Source organism: Pyrgilauda ruficollis, unplaced genomic scaffold (genome assembly GCF_017590135.1).
Source record: "Pyrgilauda ruficollis isolate IOZ18807 unplaced genomic scaffold, ASM1759013v1 scaffold9, whole genome shotgun sequence".
NCBI lineage: Eukaryota > Metazoa > Chordata > Aves > Passeriformes > Passeridae > Pyrgilauda > Pyrgilauda ruficollis.
This window is the reverse complement of record NW_024531043.1, coordinates 6,436,642-6,454,912: the sequence shown is the minus strand read 5'-3', so window position 1 is coordinate 6,454,912 and position 18,271 is coordinate 6,436,642. Positions and strand designations below refer to the sequence as shown.

The 18,271-nt window shown below is 41.4% G+C and overlaps 2 protein-coding genes across 5 annotated transcripts in view; one reads left to right on the top strand and one right to left on the bottom strand.

Moving 5' to 3' along the window:
* Positions 1-7,841, bottom strand: part of COMT (catechol-O-methyltransferase) — a 52,201-nt gene extending 44,360 nt beyond the window's left edge. Inside the window, exons 1-2 of one of the 3 annotated variants that reach the window (XM_041488485.1) lie at positions 1,640-1,843; positions 237-289 (exon numbers count right to left, since the gene is read on the bottom strand). The gene's annotated coding sequence lies outside the window, so the exon portion shown is untranslated. Of the gene's footprint in view, positions 1-236; positions 290-1,639; positions 1,844-7,750 lie in introns of those variants that run through there. The other 2 variants (XM_041488487.1, XM_041488486.1) reach the window with 2 other exon arrangements.
* TXNRD2 (thioredoxin reductase 2) overlaps positions 7,117-18,271 on the top strand; it is a 33,429-nt gene continuing 22,274 nt past the window's right edge. For both annotated transcript variants that reach the window (XR_005956922.1, XM_041488481.1), the window contains exons 1-11: positions 7,117-7,204; positions 8,228-8,293; positions 8,991-9,047; positions 9,655-9,799; positions 10,116-10,190; positions 11,031-11,109; positions 12,042-12,104; positions 12,456-12,526; positions 15,977-15,996; positions 16,385-16,476; positions 17,830-18,004. Coding sequence is in view for 1 of the 2 variants with exons in the window: in XM_041488481.1 (XP_041344415.1) it covers positions 7,132-7,204; positions 8,228-8,293; positions 8,991-9,047; positions 9,655-9,799; positions 10,116-10,190; positions 11,031-11,109; positions 12,042-12,104; positions 12,456-12,526; positions 15,977-15,996; positions 16,385-16,476; positions 17,830-18,004 (916 nt within the window). In the remaining variant the exon portion in view is untranslated. The remainder of the gene's footprint in view (positions 7,205-8,227; positions 8,294-8,990; positions 9,048-9,654; positions 9,800-10,115; positions 10,191-11,030; positions 11,110-12,041; positions 12,105-12,455; positions 12,527-15,976; positions 15,997-16,384; positions 16,477-17,829; positions 18,005-18,271) is intronic.

The window sequence follows — 18,271 nt, the reverse complement described above, 5'->3', positions numbered from 1 at the left end:
TCACTTCTTTCAGCTGTCAAGATTTACAATACAGTACAAATGCACTACACACAAATATGTCCTGCTCTTTCTCCGTGAAAGCTGTTGCTGCCCACGGACTGGCTTCCTGACAATGAGTGCCAGTCAGAATGTGGAAAACACCACTTCTTTCATAAGCACCACTGTTTAAAATAGTGACGTTGTCTAAGATAACACATCATGTCAAGCCTGACAAATAAGAAAATATAAATATATACCTTTCTTAGTATAGCAGAAGCTGTTCCCTCCGATCTTTTCCTGTGCTGCTCTCCTGTGGATTTTACAGAATAAGAGTCCAAGAGCCTGCAGTATTCAGTCACATTCGATCACATCACAGGCATAGCTTATCAGTTCTGTTACACATTCTCTAAAAGGAGCGGTGTCCTTTTCCCCAACTCCTCCTTTCACAGATTCTGCACTCCTTAAAGGTGCTCGGTGCTCTAATAACCGTAGAGAAAGCTATTCATCTGTCCCCTAACGACAGTGCTCTTGTTACTTAGTTACAGCACAGTGAATGCTGACAAAGTCAGGTGTGAGCCAAATCTGTGCTCACTATAAATGCAATGTGTTCAATCAAGCAACTTCAGGAATGAATTTGGCCCAAGGGATTTAGTTCTTTTTTCAGCTCAGACATGGCATGCTACAGCCAGAGCAGAATTGGTAGGAAAAAGACCTAGGCATGTGGGTTAAATATAGAGTGCTGCTGGAGGCAGGCGAGGTATGTATAGCAAATGGCTTAATAGCAGCTACAGGAGGAGCTGCAATCAATACATTATAAATAGCACATTTGAATTTCTGTGGCTTCTAGTTGGAAAAATATCCTTCTACAAACAGCTCTAAGATAAAACAAGAGGCTTATTCTAGGAAACCTTGTTCTCGGCTTGTCTGTCTATACTATTTTCTTCGAGGTAGGAACAATATAATCCAGATGCAATTAAATTGCACCATCGAAGAAAATCAGAAGAAAACCAAAAAATCCCAAACACAATATGGTAATAGTTCTCTCCTGTATTCTCACTGCAAAACTCAAACCTAGTCAGCAAGTGTTTGAAGCTCAAGACTAGAAACTTTTTAAAGACTTAAAGAATGTGTTTGTACCAAATGTGTCAGAAACAGGAGCTGAAGTTCTGAGAACTTCAGGCTTTGTCAAGTGATAGAGGAGGAAAGAATTAGGGACCCCCTGAGAGCATGAAAACAGAAAATCAAATAATTTTAAGCAGAGTAATTGAATAAAGAATTGTGGGGAAAAATAGGTGGGTGAAGATTGAAATATTTCTAGTAGCTTTAAACAAAACATAACTAAGACCCTGCAAAACAGCACAGTCCCCAATGTCAATACAGAATAACTTTGAACTATCCCTTCCATGTACAACAGAGCTTTAGCTCTGCAAATATTTTCTTATAATCCAGACATCAAGCACAACAAAGAATGAAGTAAGCAATACTGCAGTCCAGCTTCACTGACAGTAATTTCCTGTCTGGTCAAAAGCTGGCTGTGTCTGCATGATCCCTGATGCCTCCCACAATTCAAATTAGCAGAGAAATTTTTTTACTGCTGGGCTGTGGAGAAAAGAGTTTAAAGCAGCAAAACTTACTCTAAGCACTAAATATAGAGTTTTACCTTGTGTAAGTATACAGCAGCTCTTTGAAGAAGTCCTTGCAGTTAACTACAGCCAGTTGTGGGTGGTGTCAGCCCAGCTTCTGCTTAGCAGCATAATTTAGTGCCAATACTTCCCAGATTGAGCAACATCCCATGACAACACTTTTAAAAGTCTTCTAACTTGGAGCTGAATTATATTCTTCAGGCTTGAAGCATGGGAGGAGCAAACTTGCTTCTGCCTGCCCACAGTTGTTTACTTGTGTGATAAAAGCTACGCCTGCAAGTAACCCTTGCTGTTGTCTACATATTTCATTACATAAGTAAAAATGGTAAATGGTAATAACTGCAAGTTAGACAAAGCTAGAGGGTAAGTTGGTTAAGCCACCCAAACTGTGTGATAATGTCCATAAATTGCTTTCAAGTTAATAGAAAGTTGAAATCTTGTAATATGTTATGGGATATTTTCTTCCCCAAGAGAAGTTTCTTTGGTAGCCTGACAGACATTGGTTTATGCCTCTCTTTAATTTACCTGTTAGCCCAACACATGGTCTATATAAGTATGGATATTTTTGCAAGTTTTTTTACTAATGTATTAACAATGCTACAAACTCCACAGTGCGTAAATTTCTATACTATCTATATGACTTATCCTTGTCTAGACAGTAAAAATCTGCCCTGATATTAATACACATTATTATTATCTGCCCTGATATTAATGCAGAGAGCTACAAATGTATTGGTGCAATACAATTTTTATGTAGGGCAAAGATCTTAAAAGACTTCAGAATATCTATGAGGTACTGGATTCACGGGGCACATCTATGGGAAGGTGTAGAACAAGGATGCATTAGCCTGGGAGCAACATCACATGAATGCAACAGCTCAGGATAAGTGGCTGGTTCAGGCTGACTCACCCTGACAGTCGCCACTTTAGCCCTGATCTGGCTGCACAAACTTGAGCAGACTTGCTCATGGACAGAGCTCCCAGCTGCAGTCACATGATGCAGCGTGGCAGGGCCATTCCCACTTGCTGTGCATAGCACGGAGCCAGAGCTTTTTCCCCTAAACCCCTGCCTGGCATAACAACAAATGGCATTCCCTTCTTCTAATAATCCTGGACAAAGACTGGTTTTTAAAAGCTGAAACAAAGGGAGACAGGAGAGCTAGCACATTATCATAAACCCCACAGATCATGTGAAACACCGAGTGGAAGAAAATTCTTTTGAGCTTGCATTTTCAGAATAGCAGGAGGGATTTTCTTTTATGGGAATTTGCTGTTTTCCACAGTCAAATTAGTCTGTCTTGCTGAGAAACGTGCAAAAGAGGAATTTGAAGCAAGGAAGCACCACTCGTGCCTGAATCAGGAAACTGCCTAGCAATATCTAAAACAGGAAGGAGCTAAAAGAGAAGAAAGGTGGCCAGCAAAGTCATACTCTAAATTTGAGCAGATAATACAAGCAGTTAGACTATTTTGTGTTTACAGTGCCTCTTAAAAGGTTATCAGGAAAACTAAAAAAACCTTTCAGCTTTCAAAGATGTTTTAACTCATCACAAAAACTGAAACAGTTAAGTCTATCACATTTCTCTCTTTTCTGCCCTCAGGTTTTTTGGCAATATGTGCTGAAGCATTTGAATTAAGCCAAGAACTTGTGTTACTTGAAGCTTCATCTGTTTCTGCTGTTTTTTTCTCTTACTTGCAATCAATCACTTGCTCAGGACAAACTATGAACAGAAGATCTGTGTTAAGGAAGGAAGGAACGAATAAAAAGGCATAGATTAAATTCTGAACTAGTCCTACTCTGAGACCAATTTCTGAACATAATTCTTGAATAATCTTTAAAAGAGAGAGATGGTAAGAAACCAAAAGATCCTACCTCACGCAGAGACAGCTTAGTTCAACCAGTGACCCAGCAGAGTTCACTGACACTTCTGTAAATTATTCATTAGTTCACACCACAAAACGCAACCTCTGAGAGAATCGATTTCCCACCCCACCCACTAAAAGGGACACAAAGTGATGACTTGCAAAGACAGTATCTACCTGACGCCTCTCTTCTTTCCCCCACCCTCCCTCGTTGCTGATCCGGGAATGTAAGACATGAAGGAAACTATGCCAGAAAAACAGGAAAGACAAGAAGATGTGCTTGAAAAGTCAAAATTTTTAAAGATTTGCTAGAAAAAGTATTTGGCCCTGGTCGTCTTCATGAGGGAGAATTTGAGTAAGAATTTAAGTTGAAGAATGTAATAAAAACCTATTTTCTACGAAGGAAACAACATACAGAATTGCAAGCTGTCTTTATAATAAATTCAAAAGGAGAAAGTTTGCCTGCTATCAAAATAAATTCACAACTTACAAAGCACCTTTTTTTTGTTGAATGGATTTGTGTACATTTCCGATACAGGGTGTCTCCTTTACCCTTTTAATACCACACTCTTTAAAGTATATTGAATAAACATCTCTGCCTGGAAATAAACCAAACCACAACTAGTGCATAAGTTCATTTATAACTTCAAATATGACAAGCTACAAATAACAAAATTCAGTGGAAATATGATGCTAAGTCTGATAACTATCTTGGAAGAAGTTTTTTTCATCTCAGTTTCGGAAGTATATGCTTTCACTGCAGAAACACAAGGCTTTATCTATATGATTCCTGATAACAGAATGTATTTGCTGCTAAAGGACTTAATACTTGTTCTTGTTTTCTTAAATTAAGATATATTTTATATATATAAATGTGTATCACTAATTATCTAATCAACATAATGCTAACCACAAAATAATTAAATTAAGAGTAGAAAGCCATATGAGCTGAGCCACAGATACAGTAGAAACCACATTTGATAACCATTATCTGTCTCCTGTCCCTGAAAAAGAGTTTTGAAGTGCAGCACAGACACACCTCAGTGCTGACAGAAGGGAATACCAGGGGCTGCTGCTCTTACTGGTACTGTCACCATCAGCACAACCCACTCCTCGTTGCTGCTATTTGTCTCTATCACTCTCGAGGATCAAGCCTGTGACAATGAGCAAGAACAAGTGGAATGGCACAGCACAGATTTTGGACTTTTCTTCTGAAGCTGGCAGTCCTGATGGGAAAACCTGTGGCACTGCACTGTGCTCTATCCTGAGCTGTGGGATACAGCCACAGGGCTGGGCACACCCCAGCATCACATGGTCACACAGTGGCACAGCACCAGCCGTACTTTCTAATCTGAACCTCCCTTAGCATTTTAAGGTCATTTCCTCTCATCCTTTCACTTGAGACACAGCAGAAGAAACCAACACCTTCCTTTCATTTGGTTCAATTTAGTTTCATTTTGCTTTGCCACATTTAAGGCCTTTCCTCATTAGCAGAACACCATAATGCTGCAGGGACATCTCCTCACATAAACTTGTTTTGTTTTAGGGGAGAGTTAATTCTACCCTTGATCCTACATGTCTGAACTAAATCTGTGTGAAGAGCATATCTCAACACTGCCTGATTCAGCTCAGAATACTGGCTAACATGAAAAGCTGAAACAACTTTGCATGCATGTACCTTGAAAAGCATGAAAGATTATATCTGAATATGCTCGAGGTTTCTCTAATTCAAAGGCCTCAATATGCTCTAGTCATTTCTTTCTACTGCTGTTGCAGTGGGTAACAGTGTTTCTAGTGATAACAGGGCGGTTGCCTTTGGTTTTCTTGTATTTTGAGAGGGGGGAGATTTAATAGCAATGGATGCTGGAAAAATGTCATCATCCACTTACTAAAGTGATAATAATTCCTCATTCACGTATTTTCAAACATTAACGGGGTGAACAAAAATAATGAGATTACACTGGAGGTGAAGTGAATTCTATAAAACTTTCTTTGAGTATTTTAATTTCCTGCCATTTCTCCTCAGCTGTGGACCAGAGGATTGACGTTTTCTGAAACAAAATGGTTGGATGCTGCCCCCTTGTGAGCGGAGCCCCGCTCCAAAGCCTGAACCACGACTGCCTAAAACCTTCCTCTTTTTTTTTTTTCTGTAGAAAAAGCATGGGATTCTCTTGTCCCAAACTCTGCTTTTGGCTCTGGTGGCACTTAACACATTTGACCCCCTACCTATGGCAGCAGGCAGGGCAAGTACTGAGCTTCAGTAAAGGCCAAGCCAGCACCTCTGAATGAGGAAAACTCATTCTCTTGATTTGTTTTGATCAATGCCAGCTTTGAGGCCTTTTACCTCTGGCTGTCAGAACACATCACAGGCATTATTAACTCTCACAGCTCCCATTCAGGATAGGTCAGCAGCATCGGCCTGGTTTAATCAATAGCAGGCACGTGGCACAGGGATAGGGAAAGCTGCTGGAGGCTGAGGGCTGAGGCACTCTGGGAGGTTGTCCCGAGCAGATATCTGTCCCACCACAGCCCAGCCATGTGTGCAAGCTGTTGGTGCAGATCGGGGTCACTGACCCACACCACTTGGGCCCCACTCCAGCATTCCAGCAGAAGAACCCCTTTTTCCAGACCCGAGTCCTGCTCACAATCCTGAATGTATCACAGTCACAGGAACACAGAGCAACACCCCATGTGTAGCCTCTAACACCTCAGGGAAGGTGCTTTGTTCAAACCTCCTCACAGGTTTCTGTCAGCCAGTGCCCTGCACCTGAGGAGGGGCTGTGGCAGCTCCTATCACCACGTCTGCTACAGAGGATGGCTGGTTCTGATGGGAAAGGACAGGTCTGGGATATCAGTGAAGGTTTTGGGCAGTCACCATGCTCCTTGTCTTTCACGAAAGGCCTTCCCTGAACCCTTTCTACAGCAGGATCTGGGGGGAAGCCAATCAAGCAAACTGTGGGATTTTTTTCTTCCAAATGTCTAATGCAAATTTTAACTGATTCTAATTGAGGAGCCCAGAACTGGAATAGTGTCCAATTCTGAGCTCTTCAGTATAAAAAGACAAGGAGCTATTAAAGAGGGTCCAGCAGAGGCCATGAAGATGATGGCTGGAGCATCTCTTATGAGGAGAGATTGTGGGAGCTGGACCTGTTTAGTCTGAAGAGAAGACTGAAAGGGAATTTCATTAATAATATGAAAGGATGAGAAGCAATGCCCATAAACTAAAACATTTTTAAAGATTTGGTAGAAATCTTTTTGAAGTTTTACCTCAACATGAGGAACAACTTTATGTTGACGGTGGCAGAGAACTGGAACCAGAAGCTGCCCAGGGAGGTCGAGCTGCAGTCCTCCCTGGAGACATTCCAAACCACCATTCCACCTGCTCCAGGTGGCCCTGCTTTGTACGGGGATTTAGACTGGGTAGTCTCTAGAGATCCCTTCCAACCCTAACGATTCTGTGCCGGTGTGTGTGATTCGCCAGAGCCAGAACCTGTGCCCGCCTCCTCCAGCCCCGTGAGGGCTCCGGGCCCAGCGCTCCCCTCAGGCGGCTCCCGCGCGGCATCCCCGCGGGGCCCCGCCGCCTTCCGCTCAGGCGCCGCGCGGCCAGCCCGCAGGGTCCTGGCGGGCGCGGGGCCCTGTGCCGTACAGCATGGCGGCGCTGTGGCGGCGGACGCGTCCGCCGGCAGTGTCGGGGCTGTGCCGTACGCTCCGAGCGCTCTCAGGTACGCGGTACCCGCGGGGCTCGGGCCCAGCAGCGGCCGCGCATTAGCCGCTCCCCGCGGGAAGCGGCTGCCCGCGCCTTCCGACACCCAGAGCGCCCGGAGAAGGTCCCCCAAGCCTTTTCCACGACCCATAGATCACAGACTCGAGCGGCTGCTGCGGCGACCGGGCTGCCTCTCCGCTCTACTCCGAGGCGGGGCGGGCGGCGGCCGCCTCCATCCGTGAGGGCTCTGGCAGCCACCGCCGCGGCCGGTGCTCTTGCGGAGCCCGTCCCTCGGCCCCTGGGCGCTGAGGGACCCCCGGGTTCACAGGACAGTGCAGCGGGGTGGGGGCTCCGCAGTGGGGCTGCGGCTGCCCTAGAGACAGCCAAACCTTTCCTGCGGAATCAGCGCCAAAGGGTAGCGGCCCTCCCAGCCCGCTCGGCAATTCCAGGGCAAGCCTCCCCCGCCCGGGCTCGGGTGCTGCGTGGGCTCGGTGCCCGCCCTGCCCGTGACGGCTCCGAAAGCAGCAGCGAGCCTGTGCCCTCACTAGAAGGAGTCATCGCTCACCTGCGGCTGCTCCCGCCGCCTCACACCGCGCCGGGAGCCGGGGCTGTCTGTGCCGGGGTGGCAGCAGGGGCCCGCTTCCCTCTGACCGCGTCCCACGCCCCGGCAAGGCACGCACGGCATATAAAGCTTTGGGTCCGATAAGGTGACCCCGCGGAAAAATATCTGAGTAGAACTCGCTGCTGTAATTCCCAGACAGAGACCCATACTGGACCTCAGTTGCATTAATTATGAGCTTCTTGGGACATTGTGTAAAAAATTAATCTATTTTTTCACTTTGTTGAAGTATTTCAGTTTTTCGTTCACAAAACCAGAGTAGATAGCTTAATGGACAAACCACAGTGCTAGAGTGAAGTGAGGAAGACCCAAATCAGCAATAATCAGTTGTAAAAATAAGTGTGCTCTGATACTGTCCTTCTTACATACCTCTCCCATCTTCCTGGTCTGTTTCTATTCCTTTTTTTCACGTCCTCTTCACAGGAAAAAATGAGTATGATCTTCTGGTCATTGGTGGAGGGTCTGGAGGCCTTGCTTGTGCAAAAGAAGGTTTGTATGCATAAGTAACTAACAGAAGTTTTGGTTTAACTTCAGTGAGGTGTAAGGAAACTGAGGGAAGTGTTACTGATAATGTTAAAGCTTTTTAAGAAGCTTAGTATGATCAATATCTGCACATTAATCATTAACTTAGCTCCATATGGTTAATCTGCAAACTGATGCACACGCTCAGATGGTGTGATCTTGTTTGGCTTTCGTCCTAATCTTTTAAAAAATATTGCTTCTTTTGTTCTGGGAAAAACTAATAAGCTTTCATTTCGCTGTTGTAAAAGTATTCAGAGTACCTCCACAGATACTGTATTTTTTAAAATACCATTCTCATTTATGTGTTAAAACAACAATACCTTGAGATGTTTCCAAGAACTAACTGCTGTAGAAAACCTTGCCCCCTTTGTATCTCAGGGTAGCATGTTCAACAACCCACAGTGTTCTTAAACATCTCACTTGAGGTCAAATTGCATTTTTAGGGTCAGTGGAAGCTGGAGGCCCCAGTCTGGGTTATTTAGCATCTTCCAGAGAATTTGCTGACTACATAGGCAGGTTGGGTCTCTGGTCTGGTATCTTGAGTTAGACAGAAAAAACCACCAGCTGTCATCTCCTGTATTTTATCTGTATCTGTGCTACTAAATGTGTTTGTTTATATATTTCTCCTTCCTCTAAATACATTACCTTGCTTCTTTGTTTAAAGCTGCTCAGTTTGGAAGAAAAGTGGCTGTTCTGGATTATGTTGAGCCTTCCCCCCGAGGTATGGAAGAGAAATAAGAGGGTAATAATTGGAAATGCATATAATTCAGCTGCTCAGGTGAGCAGGTTACTCCAGACAGCAGTGTCCAAAGCCACACTGCCTGTTTTGCTTGGAGTAAAAGTCCTGAAGCCCAGCTTGTGCCATGGCTCATTCTCTCCAAGATGAACCAGCTGTGCCTGCTCCCCTGCCTGTTAAGCTTGTTAGCAGTGCTTGCTGCTACCATTTATAGTGGACTTCAGACTTAAATAAGTGAGAATATTCCCTCTGTCAAAATGTTATTTACAATTTCTAAAAATTACTATTGGTGTCATGCTGAGGTTCCTCGTACACAATGCACAAAATGAGATCTGCAAGTGTGAATGTTTAGTTACAGAATCTTCTGAGCTCTGAGAAAAATCTTGAGACGGTTTGAATTTTAGAAAAATTCAAAAATATACAGAGATGGTTTTTATCAAACAAATGAGCACAAAGAAAGTTATAAACTGATCTGTAGGAGACAGTAAACTGTGTTGTTACAGAACTTTTTACTTCCCATGGATCCAACTGTATTGTTACACTAATCTGATGCATTTACTTTTTTCTTTCTTTCTTTATTTTTTTTCCCAAGGAACCGCATGGGGACTTGGTGGAACTTGTGTGAATGTTGGCTGCATTCCTAAAAAGCTTATGCATCAAGCTGCCCTTTTAGGGAGTGCCCTTAAAGATGCCCAGCACTATGGCTGGAATATATCCCAACCTGTTCATCATACCTGGTAAAGACTGCTGCCTATCTCCGCTCCTGTGTGCTGCAAATGCATGACAATGACCCTTTCCCAGTTGGTGTTTATTGTGGGACAGTTAGGGAAGTGAATTTTGAATGTGAAATTTTAGCCTGGTACTTGTTAAAAACCATAACTAGTTTCTGGTTTCTCAGGGCAGAAATTACGGTGATTTGGACTTAATAATTTGCTTTTACAACAAAAAATACTCTGGTTTATTCCTCATTTTCAGCAGTTGCCTATATCTTTGTGTTGCAGAACCTGACTTTGTAATAGCTGACTTCATATTCACTTTCTTGTTTTGCGACAGGTCTGTGATGGCACAAGGTGTTCAGAATTATGTGAAATCCTTGAACTGGGGACACAGAGTGCAACTACAAGAAAAGTAAATAAGACTTTGAAGTTTGTCTTTCTTTCCACAGTCCAGGAGGTGCTCTTGCCCTTGTAGAAGTGCAGAATTGCCTTTGAAGTTTCTATCTAGAGCTAGTATTTTGAGTCTGTAAGTCCTTTCTTCTGGGATCTGTAAGTGCTCTTGTCAATGGAAGTGGTCTCTCCCTCTCCCATTTTCCTTTGTGGTGAAATAGTGGTTGACACTGACCATACACAAAGACTTTCTAGCAGTGTAGTGATGCTCTCTTTAGTCTGGAGGGGTTTTGCATTAATATGAAGCAATCAAGGTTTCTTAAGATACTTTTGATCTCGTCCCCCAAAATTTCTATGCCATACAAACCCACAGCTAACACTATGCTAGAGCAGCAGATGTTTTTTTTGCTTTCAGTGCAGAAATGGTTCCAAGTTTTTCAGCATGCAGTTCCTTTTATAGAGAAATTATAATAGAAAATTTAACAGCTTCTAATCTTGTTACTCCTGCTGAGTCACTTTGGTGCACTCTGAAATGAGCACGGTATCAGAAATCCTATAGGTAATACTATTAATGCTATGGCTAACAGAAAATGTCTTTTCTCAAGAGGTCAATAACCTGGTCTCAAAGTTTTTTACAAGGTTAAGTTACTTTTCTGTATAGAGGAGTTGAGTGTGACACAAGAATTAAGTGGCAAATTATGATAGAGCTGCAAACAGCTCTATGAAATGAGATTCCTTCCTTTTACTGCTCTATGCCTGTTTGCTACCCTTTTTAGCACTTAAATACAGAAAAGGTAGCAGATTGTATTTCACACCTATTCTTGTTAAGTGTGCATTGCTGATGCTGTTTTCTTCTAAACAGGAAGGTGAAATATTTCAACATAAAAGGAAGTTTTTCTGATCCACATACAGTCCGTGGTTTAACAAAAGCGGGTAAAGAGGTGAGCTGCTGTGCTGATTTCTGCAGTGGTTTTGAACATTTCAGGTCATTTGGGAGCGAGATTGTCCTTTTGCAAATTGCTTGAGGTATTCAGTATTGCTTTAGTGAATGAGATTTGCATTTTCCACTTAGGGAAGTTGTTTATGAACTTGACTGGTGCCTGCTGAGTCCCTGGCCTGGCCTGTTAGATGCTATTGCTTTTTTCTGCGGGTGGAAATGCTGAGACCAAAGATTTTTGTTTGATTCAGTCTGTCATGCTGATGCTTACAGAAATGTAAGTTCTGAGAATTAGGTTGCTCTGAGCTGTTTCCCTCCTTCAGGTGATTTGTAGGGGTGATTAACTCGGTAATACCAAATTGTGTGTGGGAGGCAATTAGTGTGAATGCACAGCTGGGTCACATAACAGAATGGCCATTGCTGGGTATTTAACAAGGCCTGAAAGTGCCTTTTTAACACCTTTTTGAGGGTAATTGTTTAATGTTACTGATTAATACCAGCTTGAATGTCAGGTTCTTGGGGATAGGTGCCTAGGATTTTCTAGAAACATTGTCCTTTTAAGGTAGCTTAACTCCAGGCCTGAGACAGAATTAATTTACTGCTATGATCTCTGTTTTATCCAGACAAGAAATTATTTTAAAGGTGTCATTTGTGCATAACTTTTGCTTCCAAGTAGTCATCAGAGTCTTGCACAGTGTAAGAACAATTGCACAGTTAATATTAAAACAAAACCTAGTAGAGAATGGGTAGGAGAAATTCTGCAGGTATTAGATTATCTCCATCCTTTTTTTAATGCATTAATGATTATTATGTCACATAAATAGCAGATGGTATTGCCAGTTTTCTCACTGATCACTCATTTTTATTTAGAGGAAATCCAAAGACATGTAAAAGGATTGCAAATGCTTGATTTTGATTTTTCATTTTTGTTTGTAGATTGTTATTACTGCAGATAATATTGTCATTGCTACTGGAGGAAGACCAAAATACCCTATGCATGTAAGTTACCCTTCCATTTGACAACTCTAGTGCTTTGCTGAGATGCAGAACACAGTGAAGGAGGATAAAGAATGTAAAAATAAAGCAACATATGAGAGATTTTTGTACTTCTGTCACACAAAAAATTGTCTTTATATAGAGGATGGCTTTTTAGAAAAACATTTCCATAAACAACAATTTGCTGTGATTCTGTATGTTGGTGTTGCTTAGACATATAGGATAATTCAGGTTGGAAGTTGGCAGCCCTAGATATATTTCCCTTGGTCTGTACTTCAGTCAACACAGCCTGAAGTGCTCTTAACTTTTATTGCTGACAGGATTAGCATTGTAGATTCACCTGTGTCATCATAGGTTGCAGGTGCACTGGAGTATGGAATCACAAGTGATGATCTCTTCTGGTTAAAGAAATCTCCTGGAAAAACGTAAGTTACCTTACCATGGCTGTAATAGATGCTGGCATTCCTACCTTTTCTGTATGGCAAGGTGAAAAATGTTCAAAATTACCTTTTGTACACCAATTTTTCTTCTGTTTTCCTTCTGAAAATGTGCTTTACAATGCAGTAATATCATACTACCAAACTTCATTAGTAACTGATAGATCTTGCCTCTCCTCTCTTATGAAATTCCCTTCTAAAATCAAATTAAATAACGTTTTTCCATGTTAGGTTTTGCTATAGCAATTACACCCCAAGTCACAAGAGGGCAGCATGAACTCACCTGAGGACTGCTCAGTCCCCTTTCCTCGATTCGGGGAGAAACTCCAACATAATTTTGTGTTCTCCTAAGTTGTGGCAGTACTGATAACAAAAGAAAATATGAAGAAACATTTGGGTTACTTTGGCTTTGGAAGCTATTGTTTAACTGAAATATTAAAACGCTGGTTTTGATGGGAATACTAAAATGCCACAGTTGTTTTTTACAGCACACAGCACAGTAAGATTCCAAGTCAACACTGCGCTACAGAGCAATTTCCTGATGAAGATAATTGTGATAGGAGATGCAGATTTGCTAGCCTGAAAGTCAGATAATGCTATCTTTTCTCTATTGAGGAATTCTAGAAAAAGCAAAAGAGACTTCGAGCTATAATACTGGTGTTTGTGCAAAAAACATAGTTGCCATTCATGGCAGTGACCTTCTGCTCTAAAAAATGCACTGTGTTAAGCTAAACTTCAAATAGGAAAATGAGGCTTCTTGGTACAGTTTTAGAAAAAAAAGTAAATTTGTTGTTGTTTGTAGTGTATCAGTCACCTCTAGAATTTTGAAGGCATGATTTATGTGAGGAAATTGTTTTTAAGAAAGCAACACCCACCACACCCCCCCCAAAACCCCCAACAAAATCCAAACCAAAATATGAGATTTATTCTTGTAAGATGTTTCTGTGAAAATGTGGCTCTTGTCCAGTTGCTGCCAATGCAAGTTGTAACAGTGTAATGTGGGAGTCTAGTGTTTATATGTTGCATTCCTGAGATTTAGTCAAAATAAGCCTGCAGGGGCTACAGTAGCATTTCTGTGCTTTATCAGGCTGTGTCTTAGCAAATGAAGGAGGGAGTTGTTAAAGGTTTGTTTCTGTCGGATTTGTTTCTGTTATAAATATTCCCAAGGTTCAGTTTAACACCTTTTGTTTTCAGTCTGAGGTCTGTTGTAGTTATTCCTTCTTTTCTCCCTTTCCAAATGTACATATCTCAGCTACAAATTACATGCCTGGAGGTTATAGAACTGTCAGTCCTGCAGTTATTCTTTTTTTTTTTTTTTAAAGCAAACCATTAACCAACTTAAAAGTCCCATAGATATACAAACATGGGGAAGAAACTCACTACTGAGATGAGGGTTTTGGCACAGTGTATTAGAAGAGATGCCTTGAAATGTGCTGAGAATGAGTAAGAAACTGAGCAGGTGTGAACAAGGTTAGGTTTTGCTTTCCTAACTTTTCTTTTAGACACTGACAATGCCCAGGAACCCCGTTTTGTACAAGAAAGTGTGAATAATATGGGGCTGATGCTATGAGTAAGTGCCAGCTGACATCCATTTTTCATCTCATGAAAAAGAAGAGCAAACATATGCCCATATTACAGAAATTCTCATTCTTTTCCCTGTGAATCTCCAGTAGATATTTCTTTATGGGCAGTATGTGGCTTTTTGCAGCACTTCCCAGGAGCTGCATGCTGATGAGGGTGTAATCATTCATTCACAGATGAATCAGATGCCCTAATGCTGGAAAAATTATTTCCCATTGTGTTAAATTATTTGCCAAGCATAAACCCCAGACTAGCAGATTTTAATCACTTTTACTCAACCTATTCTTTGTACACCTTCAGAAGTTGTGTGTTTTTATTGTAAGATAGAGATGTTATCTGGAGCCTTTTGTAAGAAAACATGTGTTGTACTGACTGTGCAGTCCCTGGGGCTTACAGAGCTGCAGTCTCCATGTCTACACTCCTCAGAAGTTTAAAAGCATTGCTGTTAGAACTGGGAGATGCTGCAGATTGGTTTAGGGTAAGGCATAGGCCACAAGTCCATTCAAAAACCTAACAAAATACTTTGTTGTCAGTGGAAATACTGTGTGGGATGCCATCTGCAAACTGTGAGATGTTTAACAAGTCTGTATAAGACAAAAACAGCAAAGGAGTGCAAGTGCAGCCTGTCCAGCAGCTGAGTGTTAATGGCTGCCTGGCTGGAGCTGCTTTTTCCTGCAGAACAGGGACTGAGCATTCTGCCTTTTGTGCCCAGCAAATGTAGGGAACTGAGCATGTGGTCAGGAGAGAGAGGAACTGCTGCAGTGTAGGGATCAACTGGGGACAGAGATGGGAACTGCTGTGCTGGAGAGCTGATACACCTCATAAATTGCAAGTGTTGAAGGACAATTTCAATTATCTTCTTGATTGAAAGGGTGTGAAATATTGGGAGAGGTGGGAGCTGGGGTTTTATTTAAGAACTAAAATGGATATATTTGGTAAATACCAGTCTAAGTAAATCTATTAAACCCATTTTCTGTAATATTGTACACAAATGTTTGAAGACAGGAAGGGCAAATATTTGGCATTTGGAAAAATACAACTATTAAAAAGCAGATGGTTATAAATCAAAATAAAATTTAGCAATGAGTAAAATCTTCATTGGGAACTGTAATCTACTTGATAGGAAGACATAATCTAATTGATAGACCATCCCCATGTGCTGAAAGATGAGCTGTCAGGGAAGAAGATTGGCCTGGCTGAATAGAGAGTTTTGGCTGGAACTCAGGGAAGAAAGGAGTGTTTATGCCCCTGAGAGAAGAGGGAGGACCACAAGGATACTAGAAGGCTGTGCAGGGAGAAAATTAGAGGGGCCAAAGCCCAGTTAGAACTTAATCTGGCTGCTGCTGTAAAAGGCAATAAAAATGTTTCTATAAATACAGTAGCAACAAAAGGAGGGCTCAGGAGAATCCCCATCCTTTATTGGATGTGAGGGATGGGGGAGAAGTAATAAGGATAAGGAAAAGGCTGAGTTACTTAATGCCTTCTTTGCCTCAGTCCTTAATAGTAAGAGCAGTTGTTCTGTGGGTACCCAACCCCTGAGCTGAAAGGTAGGGACAGGGAACAAAATGAAGCCCCCATAAATCATGAGGACTTGGTTAGAAGCCTGCTACAGCACTTGGACATGCACAAGTCCAAGGGACCGGATGGGATCCACCCCAGGGTGCTGAGGGAGCTGATGGAAGAGCTGACTGAGCCACCCTCCATCATTTACCAGCAGTCCTGGCTAACTGGGGAGTCCCAGCTGACTGGAAGATGGCAAATGTGACACCAACATCAGAAAATATTTTTTTCTGGTTGTGCAAAAATATGCACACACTTATTCCACTGCTTTCTTCTTTTCTTCCTTTTCTGTAACAGGTTGGTTGTTGGAGCCAGCTGTATCCTTTGAAAAGCCTGTGATGATCTATGATTATAACTAGCATAACTGTCTTTCCTATGAAAGTTTCCTGAAAGTTTTCAGAATTCCTCTGCTCATGTCATATAGTTGACATGATAGTTGAGTTGGTAAGAGAATAGTAATGGTTTTCTATGCAGTAGCATCATGGAAATTAAGATCAGCTGAGGATAAATTCTCAGGATCTTAAATCCAGTGTTAACTATGTTAACTATAAGACTTCTGAGTTTTATTCTATGTACAAAAGCAAGCTAAAGATGTCTGTGTGAGGAGAACTTGCTATCTCCAAGTGCAAAGCCCACTTGTATATTACTCATATACTGTGTTTATCAAAATTGTTGTTTACATTTGCTTAACTGGTGTGTCACCAGATGTTTCCCTTGAGTGTGCTGGTTTTCTAACAGGCATTGGATTGGACACTACAGTCATGATGAGAAGTGTCCCACTTCGTGGGTTTGATCAGGCAAGTACAGAATATCTTGTCTCCTTATCTAGCAAATAAATGAAAAGATAGATTTTATTATTTTTAGCTTCTAAAGAAAAAGTGTTGTTTGCATCTCCAAACATTTCCTAATATGTGCACAGTTTTTGAGGTGGGAGTATTGTTGCTTAAGTGGCAGTGACAAACACCACCCATGGTAGTGACACTAGTGACAGCTCCTGGTTGTATGTCACCCTCTCTCACCCTGGAGTGGCTTCCTTAAAACTAGGGGCTTGTATGCCTTAAAAGTGGTGGCCTGGGTTTGCAAAACATTGTATAAGGATAATTCTTGGGATTTACCCTCCTCATTGAAGTAATCCACACCTGTAACAGCATGAGGTCTGAGCAAGCAGGGAATAATGTGTGTGTAGCACTTGGTCAAACACTGACAGTAGGGCTTGCTCTGAGAACTTGATCCTCTGTAGGCAGGAGGTGCACAATGGCCATTCCAAGTTAATAAAGTATTAATGGAGATAACATAATTATGTTCAGTCTGCAGCCACATTGAGTCTGATGGAAACTGATTAATGAGCTCTCATGTTTCTGAAGAGACATAGCCCTGCTGTTGCCTTCATATTAGTTAATATCAACTTTGAAAATAAAGTTTTGTAAGCTGAGAGAGCTTGTGTGGGGTTGTTCTATGTAAGTGGTTTTGTAATAATATCCTTTAAGTAATAAACATCCTCTGGCAAGGTGCAACCTGAGTTCCTGCAGTCAAGAGCACTGATGTCTTTGGATAAACCTGTTGATGCCACATTTTACTACTTCAGTTTGGTGTGGCATTATTTCAAACAGGCTCTTAGGACAAAAGTGGTTTGATTTTTTTTTTTTTTTTTTTTTTTTTTTTTTTTTTTTTTTATTAGAACTTTCCATGAAACCTTAGTGATTCGTAGTCATTGCAGAGAAATGTCAGGTGTTCTGGCAAAAGGAAATATCTTTCTCCCATTGTTTTATGAAAGTATTTAATTTTCATCAAACTACTAGAAAATTGTAATTATGGTAATGGTAAATTGAATATGCTCTAGATTGTGTAAACAACAAATGCTTTAAAAGCAACCATTTTATTAAATGGTTAATTAAATGGTTAATTTAATGGTTAAAATAACCATTAAAATAATTTGAGTATTCAGGTGTAGGTGCCTCTTGGAATGGAGTTGCAGGTCATAGTGGCTCCCTAAATTACTATGTGTTAGTAGTGCATAGTAGCTAAGTGATAAAGAATGTTTGAAATGCACAAGGTGTTTACTGGGGTTCCCTGAACCCAGCTGAAGGAGGGGTTTACATTAAAAAGGTCATGTATGTAAGAAAAAACAAATTTGTTTCACTACTCAACAGCAAATGGCTTCTTTAGTAACTGAGCACATGGAATCTTATGGCACAAAATTTTTAAAGAGATGTGTCCCAACTAAAGTTGAAAAATTGGAGGGCGACAGATTGCAAGTCACTTGGAAAAATGCTGACCTGGACACAGAAGAAACGGATTCTTTCAACACCGTTATGTGGGCAGTAGGTAAATATGATTATCTTAACATTTCTTTGCAATGCTTTCCATTCTGAAACTGAAGTCGCTTCATCACAGGGTCTAACAGCCGTCCCTATTAAATGTTTAGTGACTTAAACATTGATGGTTGTTTAATTCCTTTCTTGCATGCCTGACTTGTTCATTTACAGTCTAAAAACACATTAAAATTACAGTGAATGGAAGAAGTCTGTGGTAACTATTTTTGCATGAGCTGCAATAAATGGGAGACCATCTAGTCTTTCTCACTTTTACTAG